Here is a 22,824-nt window from a genome sequence, read left to right on the forward strand (position 1 = left end):
AAGAAAACTGACAGCTAAATGCTCCTTCCTCCCACTGACAGTGATCCTGTGGGATCACTCAGGGCTCTAGAAAGGAGCAGGTCAGGGCTTCCCAATCTCAACAACCTTCAGGCTCTTAAGGGAATGGCACATGATTGAGCTCTTGCAAAATGGACATTGATTGTTCCTTCAGGAAGAGAGACATTGAGAGTTTGCCTCCAAAATTCTCCAAGGATTTCAAACTGTCTTGAGCTAGGCCTCCCAGATAAGGCATGTCACGCTCCCAAGTCTATACAGAAGCACAGATCAGAAGCATTTCCATGGTGTTCTGGGATCTCCCTCTGCCTTTGGGAAATGGGCACTGCAAGGGGGTCAGGTAAGGCAGTGGGAGCCGGACATGAATGGCCACGGCCAAAGCTGCACAGGGGCCTGGAGAGCCCTGCACTGGCTCCTGATCACTCTCCACCCTCTTTGCAGGCCCTGTGCAACATCCCTGGAGGGGTTGCTGAACCTGCCCGGGGCCCATGGTGGTTCTCTGACTCACACAGAGGAAACCCTCACTAATTTCCTGAGGAAATGTGCAGCAGGCAGTGCCACAACTATTCCTTCCTGCCTATCTCTGCTCAGTCAGCTCAGACCGGCCAAGGAACAGTCAGACCCTCTCACACAGGTCAGGGCCTTGGAAAAGAGCTTCTGCCACACAGTCTCAGCAAGGGCTGAGGCCAGCACAGCAATTACCTCCTGTGCCTGTGCCCATGCCTGGAATTTCCTCCCTTCCTTCAGGAAATGCTGCCTTCCATAGAGCGTCTCTGTCCATCCCTTGAGAAAGGAAGAGGCACAGGTGAATCAGATGGAAGCATTCCACATCAGGAGGGTGGAAACTTCAGGAGGCAATCCTTTTCAAAGACATGGATAAGGATCAGGAAAAGGCCCAGGCTCCTGGGGCTGTGACAGGGCTCTCTCTTTTCCAAACCGCCAGCCCTCCTGATCTTCTGGGGACTGGGAAATTGCAGGGGACATCAGGGTGTGCATGGCCCGTGGCGAAGTTGGGGCTCCCTGTCAGCTGGTGCCAAATGCCTTCCTGCAGAGGCTGGGGAGAAGCTGCAGCCAGGCCAGCCTGGGAAACAGCCCTGCAGGGCATGAGAGCAGCAGCGGGGCAGCGAGGCTGCCATGGATCCCTTCCCGCTGTGCCGGGCACGGCCTGTCCAGATGTGCAGGGAAAGCCCCCAGCTGCTGAGTCCCAGGGGATGGCTGAGGAAATGCACCCACCTTGTCCTGCCTGAAGCATTTCCTTCAGCATTTGCCTCATGTTTTTGGATGGCTCATGGGGTTTCTTGCATCCTGTAGCTTTGTCCTTTCCTGTCGGAGGACCTTAGAGCAAAACAATGCCATTTCCCAGGAATGGATCCCACAAAACCAGTGCCCAGCCCGTGGGATCAGCAGGGACACACTACTCACCCCTGCGATGGGAGCTGGGCTTGCGAGCAACATCCACCAAAGGACCCAGGAAAGTCCTCCCGGCAGCCACACCTGTAACTCAACAGCCACAGAAGCTTCTGTCATCTCTGCAGATCGGCACGGGCAGCACTGAGCTGCAGGAGCAGTGAGGGGATGGCCCAGGGCGAGGGCACACACGTGCGTGATTCTGTCCTGGCACCTGCAGTGATGCCCCTCTGGCCGAGCTTTGGGCTCTGAGCTGGCAGCTCTCAAAGGGGGAAAGGCCTTGACCTACCCTCAGCATCTCCCAGAGGCTCCATCCTGAATGTGGGTTGGGAAGCCAGATCACTTTCACTAGCAGGGTTATCTGCAAAGAAAGGCAGGACAGAACATCTCCTGTGATGACACTGTAGGATATCCTCAGGCTGCACCCAAGGCTCAGCCCCAGGGCCCAGCCCTGGGCTCGGCTCCTTCCCTCTCTGCTCTTCTCTGTGGCTGCACAGAGCACACGGAAGGACAAACTGGCATTGCACACAGGAAGAAAACTGACAGCTAAATGCTCCTTCCTCCCACTGACAGTGATCCTGTGGGATCACTCAGGGCTCTAGAAAGGAGCAGGTCAGGGCTTCCCAATCTCAACAACCTTCAGGCTCTTAAGGGAATGGCACATGATTGAGCTCTTGCAAAATGGACATTGATTGTTCCTTCAGGAAGAGAGACATTGAGAGTTTGCCTCCAAAATTCTCCAAGGATTTCAAACTGTCTTGTGCTAGGCCTCCCAGATAAGGCATGTCACGCTCCCAAGTCTATACAGAAGCACAGATCAGAAGCATTTCCATGGTGTTCTGGGATCTCCCTCTGCCTTTGGGAAATGGGCACTGCAAGGGGGTCAGGTAAGGCAGTGGGAGCCGGACGTGAATGGCCACGGCCAAAGCTGCACAGGGGCCTGGAGAGCCCTGCACTGGCTCCTGATCACTCTCCACCCTCTTTGCAGGCCCTGTGCAACATCCCTGGAGGGGTTGCTGAACCTGCCCGGGGCCCATGGTGGTTCTCTGACTCACACAGAGGAAACCCTCACTAATTTCCTGAGGAAATGTGCAGCAGGCAGTGCCACAACTATTCCTTCCTGCCTATCTCTGCTCAGTCAGCTCAGACCGGCCAAGGAACAGTCAGACCCTCTCACACAGGTCAGGGCCTTGGAAAAGAGCTTCTGCCACACAGTCTCAGCAAGGGCTGAGGCCAGCACAGCAATTACCTCCTGTGCCTGTGCCCATGCCTGGAATTTCCTCCCTTCCTTCAGGAAATGCTGCCTTCCATAGAGCGTCTCTGTCCATCCCTTGAGAAAGGAAGAGGCACAGGTGAATCAGATGGAAGCATTCCACATCAGGAGGGTGGAAACTTCAGGAGGCAATCCTTTTCAAAGACATGGATAAGGATCAGGAAAAGGCCCAGGCTCCTGGGGCTGTGACAGGGCTCTCTCTTTTCCAAACCGCCAGCCCTCCTGATCTTCTGGGGACTGGGAAATTGCAGGGGACATCAGGGTGTGCATGGCCCGTGGCGAAGTTGGGGCTCCCTGTCAGCTGGTGCCAAATGCCTTCCTGCAGAGGCTGGGGAGAAGCTGCAGCCAGGCCAGCCTGGGAAACAGCCCTGCAGGGCATGAGAGCAGCAGTGGGGCAGCGAGGCTGCCATGGATCCCTTCCCGCTGTGCCAGGCACGGCCTATCCAGATGTGCAGGGAAAGCCCCCAGCTGCTGAGTCCCAGGGCATGGCCGAGGAAATGCACCCACCTTGTCCTGCCTGAAGCATTTCCTTCAGCATTTGCCTCATGTTTTTGGATGGCTCATGGGGTTTCTTGCATCCTGTAGCTTTGTCCTTTCCTGTCGGAGGACCTTAGAGCAAAACAATGCCAATTCCCAGGAATGGATCCCACAAAACCAGTGCCCAGCCTGTGGGATCAGCAGGGACACACTGCTCACCCCTGCGATGGGAGCTGGGCTTGCGAGCAACATCCACCCAAGGACCTGGTAACGACCTCCCTTCAGCCACACCTGTAACTCAACAGCCACAGAAGTTCTGCCATCTCTGCAGATTGTCATGGGCAGCACTGAGCCGCAGGAGCAGTGAGGGCATGGCCCAGGGTAATGGCACACACGTGCGTGATTCTGTCCTGGCACCTGCAGTGATGCCCCTCTGGCCGAGCTTTGGGCTCTGAGCTGGCAGCTCTCACAGGGGGAAAGGCCTTGACCTACCCTCAGCATCTCCCAGAGGCTCCATCCTGAATGTGGGTTGGGAAGCCAGATCACTTTCACTAGCAGGGTTATCTGCAAAGAAAGGCAGGACAGAACATCTCCTGTGATGACACTGTAGGAGATCCTCAGGTTGCAGCCAAGGTTCAGCCCCAGGGCCCAGCCCTGGGCTCGGCTCCTTCCCTCTCTGCTCTTCTCTGTGGCTGCACAGAGCACACGGAAGGACAAACTGGCATTGCACACAGGAAGAAAACTGACAGCTAAATGCTCCTTCCTCCCACTGACAGTGATCCTGTGGGATCACTCAGGGCTCTAGAAGGGAGCAGGTCAGGGCTTCCCAATCTCAACAACCTTCAGGCTCTTAAGGGAATGGCACATGATTGAGCTCTTGCAAAATGGACATTGATTGTTCCTTCAGGAAGAGAGACATTGAGAGTTTGCCTCCAAAATTCTCCAAGGATTTCAAACTGTCTTGTGCTAGGCCTCCCAGATAAGCCATGTCACGCTCCCAGTCTATACAGAAGCAAAGATCAGAAGCATTTCCATGGTGTGCTGGGATCCCCTTCTGCCTCAGGGAAGGGGCTCTCCAAGGGGGTTGGGGAAGGTCATGGGAGCCTGATGTGAAAGGATAAGGCTGATGCTGCAGAGGGTTCTTGGGAGCTCTGGGCTGGCTCCTGATCAATCCCCATCCACTTTGCAGGCCCTGTGCAACATCCCTGGAGAGGAAACTGGAGCAGCAGGGGGCCCATGGGGATGTTTCATTTGCACAGAGGAAACTCTCTTTAATCCCTGGGGAAAACTGCAGCAGGCAGTGCTGCAAATATCCCTTCCTAACTCCCTCCCTCCCTCCTGTCCTACCAACTGCCCATCGTCCTTCGGCTGAAACAGCTCCCCTGTCACAACGGGAGATGGCAGAGCTTTTACAGGACACCCTGGAGCCTTGCTCTCCCCCTCTGCCCTTTCCCCACCATGGGCACCCCGTGCAGTCGCTCCCAGGTCTCGGGACGTGTCTCCCACGGAGGGACCCCAGCAGGACTGCTCAGTACCCGAGTGCCCTGAGCATAATAATTCCTCTGGGCTGTGCTGGCCCTGTCTGAGCTGTGCCCGCACTGCCAAGCAGCAGAGAGGGCAGCTCAAGCCTCAGCAGGGCGCAAGCCCAGAGGCACAGCAATTACCTCCTGTGACTGTGTCTGGCAGCACCTCCCTTCCTGCAGCAGAGGCTGCCAATGAGCCACTGCTTCCTCTGGGAAATGCGGCCTTCAGACCAGCTTCTACATCCACTTCTGGAGAAAAGAAAAGACACAGGCGGGGCTGTTCCACATAGTGGAGTTGGCATCTTCAGGAGGCAATGCTTGTCAAAGGCAAGCATGGTTAAGGATCAGGAAATCTCTATAAAATTTCTGGGTAGGCTACAACCCACACCCTCCTCAAAATCGCCACCTCTCCTAATCGGCCTTGAGAGTGGGAAATTGCAGAGGAACTCAGGGTGGGCATGGGCTGTGGTGAAGTTGGGCTCCCTGTCTGCTGGTGCCAAATGCCTTCCTGCAGAGGCTGGGGAGAAGCTGCAGCCAGGCCAGCCTGGGAAACAGCCCTGCAGGGCATGAGAGCAGCAGCAGGGCAGTGAGGCTGCCATGGATCCCTTCCCACTGTGCAGGGCACGGCCTGTCCAGATGTGCAGGGAAAGCCCCCAGCTGCTGAGTCCCAGGGGAAGGGTGAGGGAAATGCACCCACCTTGTCCTGCCTGCAGCATTTCCTTCAGCATTTGCCTCATGTTTTCGGATGGCTCAAGGGGTTTCTTGCGTCCTGTAGCTTTGTTCTTTCCTGTCGGAGGACCTTAGAGCAAAACAATGCCATTTCCCAGGAATGGATCCCACAATACCAGTGCCCAGCCTGCGGGATCAGCAGGGACACACTACTCACCCCTGCGATGGGAGCTGGGCTTGTGGGTAGTAATCAGCAAAGGACCCGGGAAAGTCCTCCCGGCAGCCACACCTGTAACTCAACAGCCACAGAAGCTTCTGCCATCTCTGCACATCAGCACGGGCAGCACTGAGCAGCAGGAGCAGTGAGGGGATGGCCCAGGGCGAGGGCACACACGTGCATGATTCTGTCCTGGCACCTGCAGCGATGCCCCCCTGGCCGAGCTTTGGGCTCTGAGCTGGCACCTCTCGCAGGGGGAAAGGCCTTGACCTACCCTCAGCATCTCCCAGAGGCTCAGTAATGCGTATGGGTGGGGAAGCTGCACCACCTTCACCAACAGGTTCAGCTGCAAAGAAAGGCAGGACAAAACATCTCCTGTGGCAATGTAGGAGATCCTCCGGCTGCACCAAGGCTCAGCCCCAGGGCCCAGCCCTAGGCTCTGCCCCTTCCCTCTCTGCTCTTCTCTGTGGCTGCGCAGAGCACATGGAAGGACACACTGGCATTGCACATGGGAGGAAGATGAACAGCTAAATGCTCCTTCCTCCTACTGACAGTGGTCCTGTGGGATCACTCAGGGCTCCAGAAGGGGAGCAGGGAAAAGTTTTCAGCATTCTTCAACTTTCAACAAAAATGGCATGTGTGAGTTCTTGCCACCTTGATACTGATTATGCTGTCAGGAAAAAGGGAAATGCAGAACTTGCCTTCAGCATTTTCCAAGATCTTTAACGTGTCATTCACCAGCACTTGCAAATCATTAAAGTCGCGATCCAAATCTAGAGGGAAGCAGAGACCAGACCCATTTCCATTGTGCTGGAATCCCCTTTTGCCTCCGGGAACTGGGCACTGCAAGGGGATCAATAAGGCTGTGGAAGCCAGGTGGCAATGGGCAAGGCCAAAGATGCACAGGGGCCTGGGGAGCTCTGGGCTGGCTCCTGGTCACTCTCCACCCTCTACCCTGTCCTGTGTAACATCCCTGGAGAGGAAAATGGGGCTGCCCAGGGCCCATGGGGGGGTTCTCTCCCTCCTACAGAGGAAACCCTCCCGAAAGCCCACGGGAAAACCATCCCCAGCGCTTCCTGGGGAGCAGGGAGCGCTGTCCTGGGAAAGGGCAGCCAGGTGCCGGCTCACCTGCTCCCCGCACTTGCAGCGGAGCAGCCTGGGCAGCCCTGGCAGGCAGGGCCACGGCCAGGAGCAGCAGGAGGAGGAGGCGCAGAGCAAGGGCCATGGTGCCTTGCCCTGTGCCAGTCCCACCGCTCTCGCTGCCACTACTGTCCTGAGGCCGCTGTCCCAATGTCAGCACCGCTGCTGCCACCGCCGCTGCTGCCGCAGCAGTTGTGCTCCAGGACTGCCTGCTCGGGCCTTGTGGTGCTGTGCAGCCACGGGGCTCTGGGACCTCTGTGACCTCAGAGCCTGCTGTGACCTCAGCCTGCTGTGACCCAGAGCCCGCTGTGACCTCGGCCTGCTGTGACCCAGAGCCCTCTGTGACCTCATGCTCTTAGCTGTACCCCCAGAGTGTACCCCCTTCTGTACAAATGGACTGCCCTGACTGTAAAGGTTTTGCTTCATCCAAGGGCCATTGCTCAGAAAAACCTTCAGGGACACAGGGTTTTGTTTGGGTGGAGGCAGCATCTGCAGAGCAACAAGCTGGTAATGCAGCTGTGACAGGGACATCAGGCATGGGCATGGAGATGGGAAATGAGGGCAGATGTGTCCCTGACTGAGATGTTTGGCCGTTCTTGGAATTCTTTGCCCCATTCAGAGGAGCAGTTGCTGAGAGAAGAGGTAGCTGAGGCCCCAGTTGCAGCTGGGACACTGTCCCTGGGTGCCTTTATGATGCTTATATCCCCATTTGTCAGTTCAGCCCAGAAATAAGTTTTGCACCTTTAAAACTGGTTCCAAGAGTGAAGGGGGAGGCAAGAAGAAGCGCAGAGTTTATTGTCAGAAACTGCACTTGCTCCCCCACATCCTTCTCCTGGACTCTGCTGTCTGTGGACAGACAAGACAGCAGGATAGAGCTCTCCTTTGCTTTTTAGTTAGTATTTAGCTAGCTGAGGAAGGGAATTTCTCTGGACTGTGATTTTTCTTTTTTCATGGAACTGTTTAAACCTGCTCTGGACTGAACACCCAGAAGAGCCCCAGCAGCTTACACCTGTGGCCCACCAGGCTGGGCCTGGGCTGCGGCATTTCCAGGGACAGAGGGACTGATAACAGAATGAGTTTGCAGAGCCACAGCCCACAGAGGGGACTTTCTGAGTTTGTAATTTCTTCTATGTGGCGAGAGGTTTTATTGTTTAATAATGGTTTGGTTTTTTTTTGGTTTTTTTTTTGTTTTTTTTTTTTTTCCTGATGGTGAATGCTTTGCCTGTTAAATATAGAGGTTTTTTCCACTTTTCTCAAAAAAAATATTTTTCCCAAACTAGCTGGGGGCAGGGCTGCTGTTTTCTCAGGAACCCCTTTGGAGGTCATCTCCCAAATTTGCCCTAAACCAAGATAAAAAGAGGAGCCCTACCTGCACAGCAGGAGATTCCCACTGTGCTCAAAGTTTGCATCTGAAGATTAAGAGGCGAACTTGTCAGAAATCCTGGAAAACATCAGGGAAAAGGTTTTACATTAGTTGTTGTGGCTAGGTACAAATCTGCAGTGGGAAAAGAGCCTCTCCAGTAGACTAGGTGCCATGGGTTGTCTCAGTTCTTCCCAGAGTAAATATGACCCTATTAAATGTAATTCTAATTTTTACTCTAGAAGTGTAAAAATGTTCTAAGTTTTTCTAAATTTTAAAACTACTTTGAAAATTCTTAAAGTACTATGGAAAAACTGAAGAAATTTTTGGGGTTTTCTTTCTAAAAATTTGTAATTTCTAAAATGAAAAGCAAAGCCAAAACATGGTGTCCCAGGAGCCCCTGCCCAGCCGCTGCCTGCCCACCCCTGGCTGTGCCCAGACTAGCAGCTCCACCAGTGCTGGTGGTAGCACCACCTGAGCTGAAGCCCAAAGATGTTGCTCAAGCCCTTCCCTGGCAGGAGGGGCCTCCCTTCAGTCCTGGCCAGACACCAGGGCCAGCACCTTCGGGGACAGAGGGTCCTGTTCTGGGTGGTGTCACCATGCCCCAGACACAAGCTGATAATGCAGCTGTGGACGAGATCTTGGAACCTGGCTTGGGGATGGCTGATGGCAGGTACAGGTCTCTGCAAGTGAAGATTTTGTCCAATCTTGTGAGGCTGCACAGGTGCTGCTGTGGAGAGAGGAGGTGGCTGAGGCCCCAGCTGCCAGTGGCACACTGGGACCTATTGGTATTGCCAATAATGAGGATGGGACATGCCTTGGCTTGTCTGGCCCCTTCGGCTGATCCAAATAGCGGCAACTGTGGCCTTTCACCCCAGAGACACTTTTGGCTAGCTGGATGTTTCAGCTGGGCACAAGGAGACAAATCCAGGCATGCCAGAGCTCCGGTGGCGGCGGGATGGAGCTTCCTCTCATAGAGGGTCCGCTCCCTCAGGATTCTATCTGCTGGAGAAGCTTTTGAAGTGAAAATGAAGGAAAAGAGTCAGTTCTGATGGAGGGTTTTAATCCAGAGCTTTTATTCTGGCCTGCGGGACTCTGAATCCAGCAACTGCTCCAACAGAACTCCCCGACTGAATGGTTGCTTATTGTAAATGCAGGTGAACCCAATGGGAAGAAATGACAATGTCTGACTCAATTCAGAAGGCTGACTGATTTCTTTATTATAATTGTGGCTAATATACATTAATATACTGCTATGTGTAGTAAACATGATTTGCGCCATTCCTTGAATGAAATGTGTAATATTGGATGCTTGTTAGATTATGCTCGTTTGTATTATCCCTGCCTCCACCCTCACAGGCGAGACAGGGTGTATATTGGAAACTGATTTACAAGTAAGAAGGTGCAGCTCGGCCAGGAGATGAGCCATGTCTGGAGAGATACGGGACCCCAGGTGCTGATCATCGCCTGAATGACCCGGGATGGATGTCATGGAAATCCTCGGGCACATACATGTGAATGCAGCGCTCTTGTAAATTTCATCAAGGGATTCAACAACTCTGGACACTGAATTGTTCTTCCTCATCACTAAAAAAGAAAATCTTATTAACCTATGGACTCTGAATGGAAGAAAAGACTGATTGCTGAAATCTTGGCCTCAGGCAGAATTTTCCCCATAAAATCTGCTTGTACCAGGATGGAGGTGTGTGGGCATAGGGGAAAAACCTCTCCTGAGGCTAACTCCTTGTTGCACACCCAGGGTCGATACCTGGGCTCGGCACTGTGTTGTTTTGGGTTTTTTCCATGGCTGGCTAGATAGAATTTGACCGCTAATAAAATTATTTTTATTTTTAATTTGGATGAATAAATTTTCATTTATAACAATACCATATAAAAAGGAAGAGACTAAAACTACATACTCCTTTTCCTAACTCTAACACAACTTGTGACCCTCTCTCGAGAGTCCAGACACATGTGGACTGGATTGGATTGGATTGGATTGGATTGGATTGGATTGGATTGGATTGGATTTGCCATCAGGCTCAAACGATCCTCACCAGAATCCAATCAAGCACTCACTCCAGGTAAACAATTCTCCAAACACATTCCACATAGGAAAAACAAGGAGCAGAAATAGAAATTGTTTTCTCTTTCATTTCTCTCTGTGCACATCTATGAAAAATACTGAGAGGGAGAGAAATGTGCTTGCCACAGTTGCTGTCTCTTTTACCTGGGGGAGGGGAGGAGGGAAGGGGTAAGGGAGCCCAACAACCAGGAACGGGAGAGGAGGTCTCAGGGGACAAAGGACACCTGGATGGTCCAAAGTCCCAAGGGGTAGAGGACATCTTTTGAATCTGCCCAATCACTCAATGCCCTTCTGGAATTCCAGAAGTGACAGACAGTGCTTGGCAGGGGTCAGATTGGGGAAAGGAGGAGTGACTGACACACCTGGGAGGAAATGATCAGGGGAGAAACCCGGGGTTCAGGGTTAAAACATGAAATCACACTGCAACAGGGACCCTCGTGCACACCAGGGCCCAGAGCTGGCAGGGCTCCCCAGCACGGCTGGAGCGGCTGGCACACCTTGGCCCAGCTGCACAGCTGCCCCTCGAGGCCCCGGCGAGCAGAGGACGGCTCTGGGCAGGCTCCCTACCACCCAACACAGCCCAGCAGGCTGGCAGGAGAGCCCGGGGCCAGCGCAGCTGCTTGGGCCGTGGCTGCTGGAGGGACAGGGGCCAAACCCATCTGTCTAAGTTCGACAAGACAGGAATCTGCGAAGGAGGGCTAAAGCCTCCTGTGCAATGGAGAAGGTAAACCCCCTCCCTCTGAATTACTAGGAGTTTTAAATCAAAAGGCTCTCAGGCAAAGATATGGGAATGGGAGTAACAATTCTTTACTAGGAGAAAACTAGACAACAATTTAAAAAGGCAAATGCAATCGGTACAAACAAAACCAGTGAAAAAGTCCAGAACCTGAGGATTCGGGGTGTTGGTAGCAGTCCGGTTGAAATAACAGCTGCTCCTCTTGCAGTGACTGATGAATTGCAGCTAAAGTGGTGATCTTTAGAAGGGTATAGTTTTCCTCTGAAGATCTGGTGGCAGTGGGGCCGGTCTTCCTCTGCGCTGGGGTTGCCTCCGAGCTCCGCCGCCATCGCCTCAGCGCGCTCCGGCTGCTTCGCTGCGAGATCCCGCGAAGAAGAGAGAGAGAGTGCTGCTTCTCTGGGAATCCCGCGAAGAGAGAGAGTGAGCTGCTTCTCTCGGAGTCCCGCCCAGAGAGCTGCCTCCTCTCCCCAAAAAGCTACCCCTTTAAACAATAATAGAGTCCTTGGCTTCTCCCTCTGGGTGGGACCCCTCACGGTGTTACATTTACCAGCCCTGCATTGAATCAGTCAATGGCCCACTAACAAACCATTACCTCTTAGGAGCAAAACCGGTTCTTGGAAAAGATAACAAAACCTGTCCAACAGGTTTGCCTTCAACAGATGGCAAATAGAATACAAGCTTATCTTACAACCTAGGACACCATCCCTGAGCAGCCCCTGCCAGCCCTGGCCCTCTCTGCCCTGGGACAGCTCTCCCAGCCCCAGGGGACAGAGCCAGGCCCTGTCAGGAACCAGTGCAGCCCCTGCCCAGCCGGGAGCCAGGGCTGGCTCTGGCCCTGGGCTGGCAGCAGGGCTCCCGCTCGGGGCTGCTCCTGTGCCTGGGGCCTCTGGGCACTCAGGGTGGCTGCGGGAGCAGCTGCAGCAGGAGGGACGTTGGTGCAGAGTCCCGATTCCCCGGGGCTGGCAATGAGCTCCAGAGGCCTGGAAGCCCAGGTGCCTCCAGCTTTGGCTGCTGCCGGGAGTATTTACAGTCTGCGCGGAGCAGAGCGTTTCGCCTCTTCTCTTTATTTCGCCGTCCTTCCAGCTGCAGGACCCGAACTCCAACGCAGCACCTCTCTCGCCTTTGACTCAGATGAGGTCCCTGTTCGGGCGCCAGTTGTTGGAGGGTGCCGCGGGAGACAAGACTCATGCTATCATGATCATCAAGTCTCAGTTTATTGTGACAGATTACACAGTTTATATATGTTTGTTAATTAGCTCATACATATTGCAAAAGCCGAGCTCATGATTGGTTGCTATGTGACTTGTACTATTATCTTAAAAGTATCTTTGTGAATGATACTTGCCTGTCCAGCTGGCCTTGCAGTTAGAACAGCTTAGCACTTCTTTGTTCTTCTCTATCTATTTCTACATACCAAGCAGTTTCAATATCCTGCTTTCTGCACACCATCTACTCTGCAGGGTCATGCGAACTTTGCAGCAGTCACGTAGCCCTCCCTACTTGGATTAATTTTACAGTATCATGTCCCCTGTTGTACAACCATTCCTCTGTCAAGCTCTCTTCATCTCCCCTGTTTTCTTTTTGTACAAGAAGGTGTGCATTCTGCATTTTCTGCAAAAGCTGCTGCATCAAGCCTTGCAAGCAAGTAAACACACAGGGCAAAACAAGCAAAAGTATCACAATTATGCTTAGAACTATTATGCCGTATTTGATAATGTCTCTTAACTATGGTCCGATCCCCAATCCTTTTAGCTATCTTTTTAAACCTAATCTATCCTCTACCTTTAACTGTTGAGTTAGCTCGGTCAATTTTCGTATTTGCTTGTGGATAGATGTAGAGTGATCAGATAAGTTCATACAGCACATTCCTTCAAATTCTTCACAACTATGACCTTGGGCTAGAAGAAGTAAATTAGTGGTAGCTGCTCTGTTTTGCAGAACTGCATGACAGATACTACCTATATTTGTGGCAAGCTCACTTAATATTTTAGATGGAATACTAATTTATTTTTTTGTCCAGTAGGCTAGGATTTTTAATTGTGTGAGAGCTTGCACTGAAGTAACTCGTGGGGTGAAAAATGAGGTTAGTTTTACAGAAGTGCACCCCACTTCATATTTCTCAGGTTTTTGATTGTTCTGTTTAACATGAAAGGAACAAACTTAATTCTAAATACAAACTACATTTATGATAAACTTAATGTTATGCTTTTGATTATCTAATTGATTGTTCCTCTTTTTCTTTTGCCATTGAAAAGCAATGGCAAAATGAACAGAAAAATCACAGGCATTACTAAAACTCATTAAAACTTAGTAAAAAAGTCTATAACATAATTAAAAACACACTTATGAAAAAACCCAAAGTCCACAATCTTCTGTGGGTGAAACACAAATCTTTGCACAATCCACTTTTGATGTGCATCCTCTGATTTACTTGTGGAGAGATTAGTGTTCTCTTGAAATTGATAAGTTTAACATTCTTCACTGAAATCTATCTAGATTCTGCACCTGCTAAAACACAAACAAACTCAACACCCCCACAGGGACTGGAGGGTCCTCTCTCAATTCTGTTTCCTAAAATTTGCATGAAGAAATGGAAATATCAACATTTTTGTTATAAACATGAAAAAACATCAAGAACAAAACAATGCATATAGTAAAGAAACTAACAACAAATAAAAATCAATCAGATAATACACAATTAATATTACATATAAAATCACAGTTACCAAGTGCTACACTATCAAATTGTCATCCCAGAGTCTGCAGCAGCTGATAAACCTTAAAACAACAGAGATTTGGATAAAACATGTCCGGATCATGTTTCTCCAAAACTCCTTTTGAGGCTCAGCTGCCCTATATGGTCAAATTGTTAAGCCAAAAGGACTTGAATACTTTTTGATGCAGAAAACACCTGGGTCAATCACACCATCCACGTAGAGCCAGAGCTTGGCCAGAGCTCAAACTCTAATTGGAGGATATGTTTTAACACATTATAAAACAAAAGTCATAGAAATAACAGTTATAAGTAAAAAACCTTACTATTAAAAATTTATCAAACTATCAAATAATTGAACCTGTCCAAAAATCTCTTTCAAGATAAAAATTCTCTAAATATAACAAACCCTTTCTTCAGAAATCTGAAAATTTGAAGTCTGAAATTTTGAACCAAAATTTGGATAATGAATTTTTAAAGGAAGATGAATTGCAGCTGCATAAAAGATTGGATAAAGAAAACACATGAGTAGTTAAAAAATCAAAAACACAGGATCCTGAAAAAACATCTTGTAATCAATCACCTAAAGAGACAATAAAACATATGAAAACTGACTGTAAATACTATAACAACACCTTAATACCTTAATACCTTAATAATAATTCTTATCACAAAAATCAGACAACTCACATTTTATGATCAACCTATTGTTTAAAATAGTTTAAGACAATCCTTTTAAAGCACTCATATAACATTAGTAACAATCACTACTTATCATTACCTACAAAAACTTAACAATCACTATTTATCGTATTATCTATAAAACTTAAAAATCATTATTACTTATATTATTATCTATAAAAACCCAAAGACAGAGATTACAAAATCAATACTAAAATTCCATCAGATGACATTTTCTCAACTCTTTGTTTTTAGAGACATTTTTGGTAATTAAATCATTACTAACATTTTTATCTTTATACAGTGATTTTCATCCATATCATATTTGAAATAACATTGATTGACATAATGTTCATCCTTCTTGGTATCCTGGAAAACACTCGGTACTGCTGTACTTTTTCATTACGTCTTCTGACTCTTGTAAGAAATTGGAAAGATGCTGTTGAAATTTTTGCTGTAGTGTTGCGATCCTGCCATCGGTGGCGCTGCTGCTCTTGGCGTTGTCGCTGCCATGGCAACCAGGACTGTGCCGCCATCTCCGCCACCATTGCTGGGCGCTGCGGGGAGATGAGGGGCGGCGCCACCTCGCTCCCGTCCTTGTTGCATCACCTTGTGGATGGGAGAAGAGACACCCCCGCCACGGCCGCGCCCCGCCTGCTTCGACTCCAGTGCGGCTGAGCCCCAGGAACGCCCCTCTTCCCCCTTGCGCTGTTGCTCGGCAACAAGGAGCCTTCCGTCTCTCGGCTGATGTCCGCTCCGCCCCGGGCTCGCCTCCGGCTCGGTGCTGGCCGTACCCGCTCTGTCTGGCCCCGCGCCCGCAGCTCCGCGCTGCCGCTTCTGCGCTCCGCCCGGGTGGCTGGCCGGTGCTCACTGCCGCAGCCCGCTGCCTTAGTTCTGCCAACCTCCAACCTCCGTGGGTTGCTGCGCTCACTTTTCTTCGGCAAGGCAGCACTCCCGCTCCAGCTCCCGGCCCCGGCCACATCCACACCCGCCGTTTGGGTTCCTCGTGAACGCCGAGGTCTTCACTGCTCCAGCGGACTCTCACAAACAAACAACAATGCGAAAAGTATTTTTCCTCCCGTTGGGAACGGCCCAGTTTGGAGTCTGGAGACTTTTGCTCTGTTCTACCTGATTCCTGTTCACAAAAAGTGAATTTGGGATCCCAGTCCTGTTGCCATAAAGCAATTTGGACCTCAATTTCTAGCACCTCAATGCTACTAGTGTCTATGGGAGGTACAGGCATTTCAGAAGCAGAGATGGGAATGGGAAAATTTGTGAGAACCGGAGGGTTTGGCTCACTGGAGAGAAGCGAGGGTTCATATTCTTTATTCTTGTCTCGAGCTGTCTGTATCCCTTCCACCGCCCTCTTTTCTGCCTGACACATTAACAATTCGTTATGAACCACTCTCCAAAGTTTACTCATTTTCTTGCCCGGTTTGTCATCATCTAACACTAATTCCCACAACTTATCCCTATATCTTCTCCATTCTGAAAGTTCATGAACACTATGCAGGTTAATGAAAAAGCTATAGGACTCAGCATGATGCAATAGCGAGGGGAGATCCTTATCTAAGTCAATCTTCCTAGTCTGCCTTTTTCTAAGAGAAGTACTAAACAAATCATATGCTGCTTGCCTTTCCATGATTACATCGGTACTGTTGCTGGCTCCTTCAGGCTTCGGCAGCATGTATCGGCTGAGCCCGCTTCTACGGTCACTCAGGGCACGGAGCAGAGCGTTTCGCCTCTTCTCTTTATTTTCGCCATCCTTCCAGCTGCAGGACCCGAACTCCAACGCAGCACCTCTCTCGCCTTTGACTCAGATGAGGTCCCTGTTCGGGCGCCAGTTGTTGGAGGGTGCCGCGGGAGACAAGACTCATGCTATCATGATCATCAAGTCTCAGTTTATTGTGACAGATTACACAGTTTATATATGTTTGTTAATTAGCTCATACATATTGCAAAAGCCGAGCTCATGATTGGTTGCTATGTGACTTGTACTATTATCTTAAAAGTATCTTTGTGAATGATACTTGCCTGTCCAGCTGGCCTTGCAGTTAGAACAGCTTAGCACTTCTTTGTTCTTCTCTATCTATTTCTACATACCAAGCAGTTTCAATATCCTGCTTTCTGCACACCATCTACTCTGCAGGGTCATGCGAACTTTGCAGCAGTCACGTAGCCCTCCCTACTTGGATTAATTTTACAGTATCATGTCCCCTGTTGTACAACCATTCCTCTGTCAAGCTCTCTTCATTGTCCCTTCCTAGTCCTCTCTCTTTTCCCCTTCATCTCATGGAATAAACAGCTTGGACAACCACAGCAGGGGAATTGAAGCCTCTTTGGAATCTTTGCCCAACTCCTGACGCGCCTTCCCTCAAGGCCCCCGTATATCTGGGCCAGCCTGGTGATATGGGGGCTGTGAGGTTTAGGCGCGTCAAGAATGTACAACAGAAATTATTTCAACTACACATAGCATGGGTAGGCTGAGAAAATCATCCCATGACACCTGAGTTTTACAAGATTTTGCCCAAACCTTTTACAGTCCAAAACCAACAGAAGGCCATTTGTTTAATGTTCATTGGTCTCCATTTGCAAAGTTCTTAGTATTTTTTTCCCACTGGACCTGGATTTCTTCACCTCTGATGTTAATAAAGGCCATACTCCTTGATTTCCTTCTCAGGCTTTTCCAGTCCAGGTGTCTCCAACTATGCCAGGGGGCAGTGTCTGGGGTTGACGTTCCTTGCTGTTTGCGGATGATGGTCATAGATTTTTCTCGATGGTCATGATATTTTTGGGTACCTTTTGGGTTATTCCCAGTTTATTGAGATGTTAAGCTCATTTCCCTTGAGTGGTGTAACATCCCTTTAAAAACCCATTAGAATTCCTTTCCCCGAGGCAAAGGCAAACCAAGCCTGACTAGAGAAATGAAAAAAAATTAAACTTGGTGTATTATCCAACACACATGTGCAGAGCAAGCCCCCGGCTGCTGAGTCTCAGGAGAAGGCTGAGGGAAATGCACCCACTACGACCCCTCTGCGACTCACTCCGCATCTGGTGCAGAAGTTTGGATGCCTGCAGGGGTTGCTTGTCTCCTCTGGGTGTGTTCTTCCTTCCCTCTGGGAGGGCCTTAATGGAAATTAGTTCCATTTCTCCTGCAGACCAGAGTGGCAGGGAGTCACTGCAGGCTGGTGATACTCTGATACAAGGAAACGGGTGTGCATACAAACCACGCTGTGAAAAGCCAGTGTCCATAAGGGAGCCAGAGGAGCCCTGCATCTTTATTTGAATAAAGGGAGAGAGTCCATGGGGTCATCTGCTGCTGGGGTTTTCTCTCTCAAAGTTTTGGAGGACACAGCTTCCTTATAAACTCCTGGCCACATGCTGCCCTCTTCCTTTCCCCACTGGCTGGGGTACCAGGCCAGGGGACTGCAGGGACCTTTGTACCCTCTTTTCCTTTTGCAAGGTATTAGTTCTGGTCTCCATCCAAACTGTAATAGATAGATAATGAGATGATTGGCTCTCGCAATTAAGGGATGAATATTGTGTGTATCTTAAGAGAAGCTTTATTGATGTAGAGTTATGTTATTGTGATTTGTTGTTTAGATCTTCTCTGTTCTCCCCACAGTCCCCTTTCCCCTTTTATAAATGAAAATTAGTCCAGCCAAATTAAAAATGAAATAATATAAAATTTATTTAGGAATGAATTCTCTCTGAGCCAGCCACAAGGAAAAGGACAGCGCTGAGCCCGGGTTTGGCGCTGGATGCGTGACAGGAAGGAGCCTCTTGGCAGAGGTTCCCCTGGACACACACACCACCCTCCTGGGCCCTGCAGTTCTTATAGGAAATTTTCTGCCCGAGGCCAGGATTTTAGTCATCTGCCTTTTCTTTCTATTCAGAGTCCCACATATTCATAAAGTTCTTTTCTCTGAGCCAGGGTTGAACAATCCAGGTCCAGGTGTGGACAATTTTTCCTGATGAGGTTATGGGAACCGTGGCATTCAGATGTATCAGCCCGGAGGACTCCAGCGATCCCAATCTTGGGTCGCTACCAGCATGATCAGCTCCCAGGTGTTCCAGTATCGCCTTTTGGGACAGCCCATCTGCAGACCAGCCACATGTATTGGATTGTAAATGAGGCATTGGCCAAAAAAAACCTGGCTCTGGTGGAACTGAATATGTGGAGGGCGGCAGCTCACAGTGCTGGTGTGTATATTTTGTAATAACTAAATATTTTGTGGAACTCTGGAATTTTGGGCATTTTATTGGAATTTTTGGGGGATTTAATGGCATTCTTTGGGGATTTGGTTTTTGGTTTTGTTTGTTTTTTTGTGGTGGGATTTTGGGGGATTTTGTGGGGTTTTGGGGTGTTGCAAGAATTTCTTTGGGTGTTGGGGGGATTTTCTTGTGGTTTTGGGTATATTTTTGGGGGGGATTTGTGGGGTTTATTTGGGATTTTGTGGGCTTTTATTGGAATTCTGGGGTGTTCTAATGAGGTTTTTGTGAGATTTAATTGGGATTTTGTGAGTTTTACTGGGACTTTCAGGGGTTTAAAGGAGATTTTGGTGCCTCTCAGCCCTTCCCCACACCCTGGGACAACTGCAAAGCCCCCCCAGAAATCTTATTAAACACCCCAAAATCCCAATAAAACTCTTCAAAACCACAAAGAATCCAACAAAATCCCAGTGAAACCCACCACAATTCAAAAAAACTCTCAAAAACTTCAATAAACCCTCCAAAAAACAACATCCCCAAATCCCTAAAAAAAATCCCTCAAAATCCAATGTCCCCAAAGCCACAAAACCCCGAAAAATCCTGTAACTGCCACAAAACCCAGTAATTCTCTCCAAAACCCCAATAATTCTCCCTAAACTCCCAACAAAATCCTCCAAATCCCAAAAACGCCATCAAAATCCCCCCCAGAGCCCGCCAGACTCACTGGGGGCTGTCCTGGGTCAGGGGCACCGCCCGGTGGAACAGGAGCCACTTCAGGGGCCCTCGGAGCTTTTTGGGGAGGGGGCACCATGGGAGACCCCCAAAATCGGGGCAGGGGGAACCCCTGTTGTGCTCCTCCCCCAAACCCTCAGACCCCGGCTCAGGGTGGGCCTGGGACCCCCCGGGACCCCCAAATCTCCCCAGGACCCCCTCCAGGAACTGAAAACCCACCCAGAGACCCCCAAGGTTGGCCCAGGACCCCTGAGAGCCCCCAGACCCCAATCGAGCCCAGCCCAGGATGTCCCCTGAGACCCCCGCAGACCCTTCCAAAGACCCCACCCAGGACCCTTCCGGGACCCCCCCAGACCCCTCCCCAAAACCTCTGAGGACACACCCCAGACTTCATAAGACCCCTCCCCCAGGATCCCCAAGACCCCTCCGAAAACCCCTCCAGGACCCCCCAGACCCCTCCCGAAACTCCCCCCGGATCCCTCCCCCAAGGCCCCGATCCCCCCAGCCCCAGCCCCAGCCCCTGTGCGGACCCCCCTCCCCAGCGGCGCCGCCCCAGCCGCTCCCGCAGCTCCCGCCTCTCCCAGCGCCTCCCCCGCTCTGGCAGCGCCGCCCGCAGGGCCCGCCCGAGCCCGCTCCCGGCTCCCTCTGATTGGCTGCCGCGGCGCGGGGAGGCAGGCGCTGCTGAGGGGAGCCGCGCGATGATTGGTCGATTCGGCACGGGGCGCGCCGCTATTGGCTGGGGAGCCCGCGCGCGCGGCGGAGGCGGGAAACTGTGAGGGGAGCGCGGCTGAGGAGGAGCTGAGGGGGGGCCGGGGGGAGCTGGGGGGGTTTGGGGCGGGTCTGGGGAGAAATTGGGGATTTTGGGGGGGATTGACGGGAAATAGGGGGTGTGCGGTGGGTTTGGGGGCAATGCGGGGGTCTGAGGGGGCTTTGGTGGGTCTGAGGGGGTTTAGGGAGCTTAGGAGGGAGCTTGAGAGGGTCTGGAGCATTCTCAGATGAGTTTAGGGGGATCTGAGGGGCATTGGAGGGTCTGGGGGTATTTTGGGGGGGGTTGTGAGAGGAACTGGGGGGTTCTGAGGGGATCTGAGGGAATTTGGGGGGTCTGAGGGGATTTCATAGGGTTTAGGTAGGATTCAGGGGTGTAAAGGGGATTTGGGGGGGTCCAATAGGATTTGGGCTGTCTCAGGTGGGTCTGGGGTCAATTTTGGGGTAAAGTGGGGGGTCTGAGGGTACCTGGGGGGTTTAGGTGGGTCTGGGTGGATTTGGGGCTCTGGGGGCACCTAAAGGGGTGCCAGGGGGTGAAGGGGTCGCAGCCCCCAGACGCCCCTGAAGCCCCCCTGTCCCCACAGAGGGGTCCCGGCCCTGGCGGTGCAGGACCCCCGGCCCCAGCCCAGCGTCTCCATCAGCAGCTGAGCCAGGAGATCCAGGAGGACGGGGGGCTGGGGGGTCCTGGGGGTCCGAGAGTGTCCCTGGGTTTCCCCAGGGGCTCAGGCTGTCCCCTGGGTGTCCCCGAGCTGGAGAAGTCCCTCTGCGCCGTTTCCTCGCCGTTTGGGCAGATTTTGGACATTTTGGTGCGGCGCAGTCTCGGCCTGCGGGGCCAGGCCTTCCTCACCTTCAGGGAGATGAGCAGCGCCACCAACGCCCTGCGCTCCCTGCAGGGCTTCCCCTCCTGCGGCCAACCCGTGGGGAGACAGCGACTGGGGGAGTTCTGGCACTGGGGAAAGAACTGCAATGCTGGGGAAAAACCGCCAAACTCTGGCCTCAGCTATCCCCAAAATCCAACTTGGAAACCCTCCAAATGCACCCCGAACACCCCAAAGCTTCCCCTTTTATGACAAGCCCGTGGTGAGACAGAAATGCTGGGGGAAAATCCTGGAATTCTCAGGGGAAAAAAACCAAAATCCTGAGGGAAAAATACCAAACCCAACCAGGATTCCCCCCAAAATCCCATCAAGAATCCTTGAAATCGAATTGGGAACACCCCCTAAATCCAACCAGGAACCTCCTAAAGCTTCCCCTCCTATGAGAAGTCCATGGTGAGATCCAAATCCCTGGGAAAATCCTGACATTTTGGGAAAAAATCCTGAAATTCTGGGAGAAATCCTGAATTCCTGGGAGAAAAACTCAAAATGCAGCCTCAAATATCCCCATAGTCCAACCAGGAGCCCCCCAAAGCTTCCCCTTCTACCACAAGCCCATGGTGAGAGAGAAATCAGAGTAGAAGTCCTGCAATTTTGGGAACAATCCTGAATTTCTGGGAAAAACTCCAAAATCCTTGGGAAAAAACCCAAATCCAGCCTCAATTATCCCTAAAATCCACCCTAAAACTCCCCAAAGCTTCCCCTTCTGGGACAAACCCGTGGTAACAGCAGAATCTTCAGAAAAATACCCAAATTTTGGGAACAATCCTGAAATTCTGGGAAAAAAAGCACAACATTCAATTGGGAACCCACCCAAATTCACGTGGGAAACACCGAAATCCAGCCAGGAATCCCTCGGAATTCACCCTGAATCTCCCAAACCTTCCCCTTCTAGCCCACAGTGAGATCCAAATCCAGGGGAAAATCCACAGATCCTTGGGAAAACAGGAAATTTTGGGGAAAAGCCTGAAATCCGGGGAAGAAACAGAAATCCACTCCCAATCCCCTGGGAATGACCCCAGACCCCTGTTGGAACCTCCCAAATTCCTCTAAATTCCCCCAAAATCCTGCTGAAATCCCCCAAATTCCTTCTAGGACTTGCCAAAATCTCTCAAAAACGTCCCTGATTGCTCTTGGAACTGCCCCAGATCCCTTCTGGAGCATCCCCAAATCCCTGAGAACTCTAGAAAACCCCTTGGAAAACCCCAAAATCCCTCTTGGAACTGCCCCAAATCCCTGGGAATTCCCCCAGACCCCTCAGAAAGCCCCAGATCCCCTCTGGAGCCTCTTCCAGATCCCCCCAAAATCCTCGGGAACAGCCCCAAACCCCCCGAGCCGTCCCCAGCTCCCCCCGGACTGATCCCAAATCCCCCCGGAGCCAGCCCAGGTCCCCTCTGGAAGCTCCCCGAGTCCCTCGGGAAGCCGCAGATCCCCGGGAGCCGCCGGGCAGCGCCGGGAAAGCCCAAAGCCCCGCGGCAGTGCCGCATCCCGGCCGGAGCTGCCCCGGGAGCCCCGCGGGGCCGGGGCCGGGGCCGGGATGCGCCGTCCCAGCGGATCCAGCGCGCCCGGCCGGGCTCGGCCAGCGCGGCCCAGGGCAGGGAGCGCTGGTGGGGCGGGAGCGGGAGCGGAGCGCGAACGGGACCAGCGCAGAGCCAAGGGGGGAGAGGCCCCGGCCCCACAGAGAGCGGGGCCGGAGCGCGGGGCCGGGCGGGGATGGCTCGGCGATTGTTCCGGGCGATTCGGGCACTCGCAGCGATCTCTGCGGGATTCTTGGGCTACTCCTGGGAGGTTTGGCTGGGATTTTGAGGGAAGTTTTCGTGGGGATTTTTTGGGTGGATTTCCTCGCACTTCGGGTGGGATGTGATAGGACTTGGGGGCATTTTTTGGGGAATTTGAGAGGGGTTTGGTGGGATTTTGGCGCGGATTTTTTGAGTGTATTTGGT

At 51.5% G+C, this 22,824-nt stretch overlaps 1 protein-coding gene across 1 annotated transcript in view; it reads right to left on the reverse strand.

Annotated features, from left to right (window-relative positions):
- LOC144247624 (uncharacterized) overlaps positions 1-22,824 on the reverse strand; it is a 1,666,419-nt gene that overhangs the window by 374,437 nt on the left and 1,269,158 nt on the right. The window contains exon 14 of the mRNA XM_077788932.1: positions 9,719-9,731. Within this exon, the coding sequence (XP_077645058.1) occupies positions 9,719-9,731 (13 nt within the window). The remainder of the gene's footprint in view (positions 1-9,718; positions 9,732-22,824) is intronic.

This window comes from Lonchura striata, chromosome 29 (genome assembly GCF_046129695.1).
Source record: "Lonchura striata isolate bLonStr1 chromosome 29, bLonStr1.mat, whole genome shotgun sequence".
NCBI lineage: Eukaryota > Metazoa > Chordata > Aves > Passeriformes > Estrildidae > Lonchura > Lonchura striata.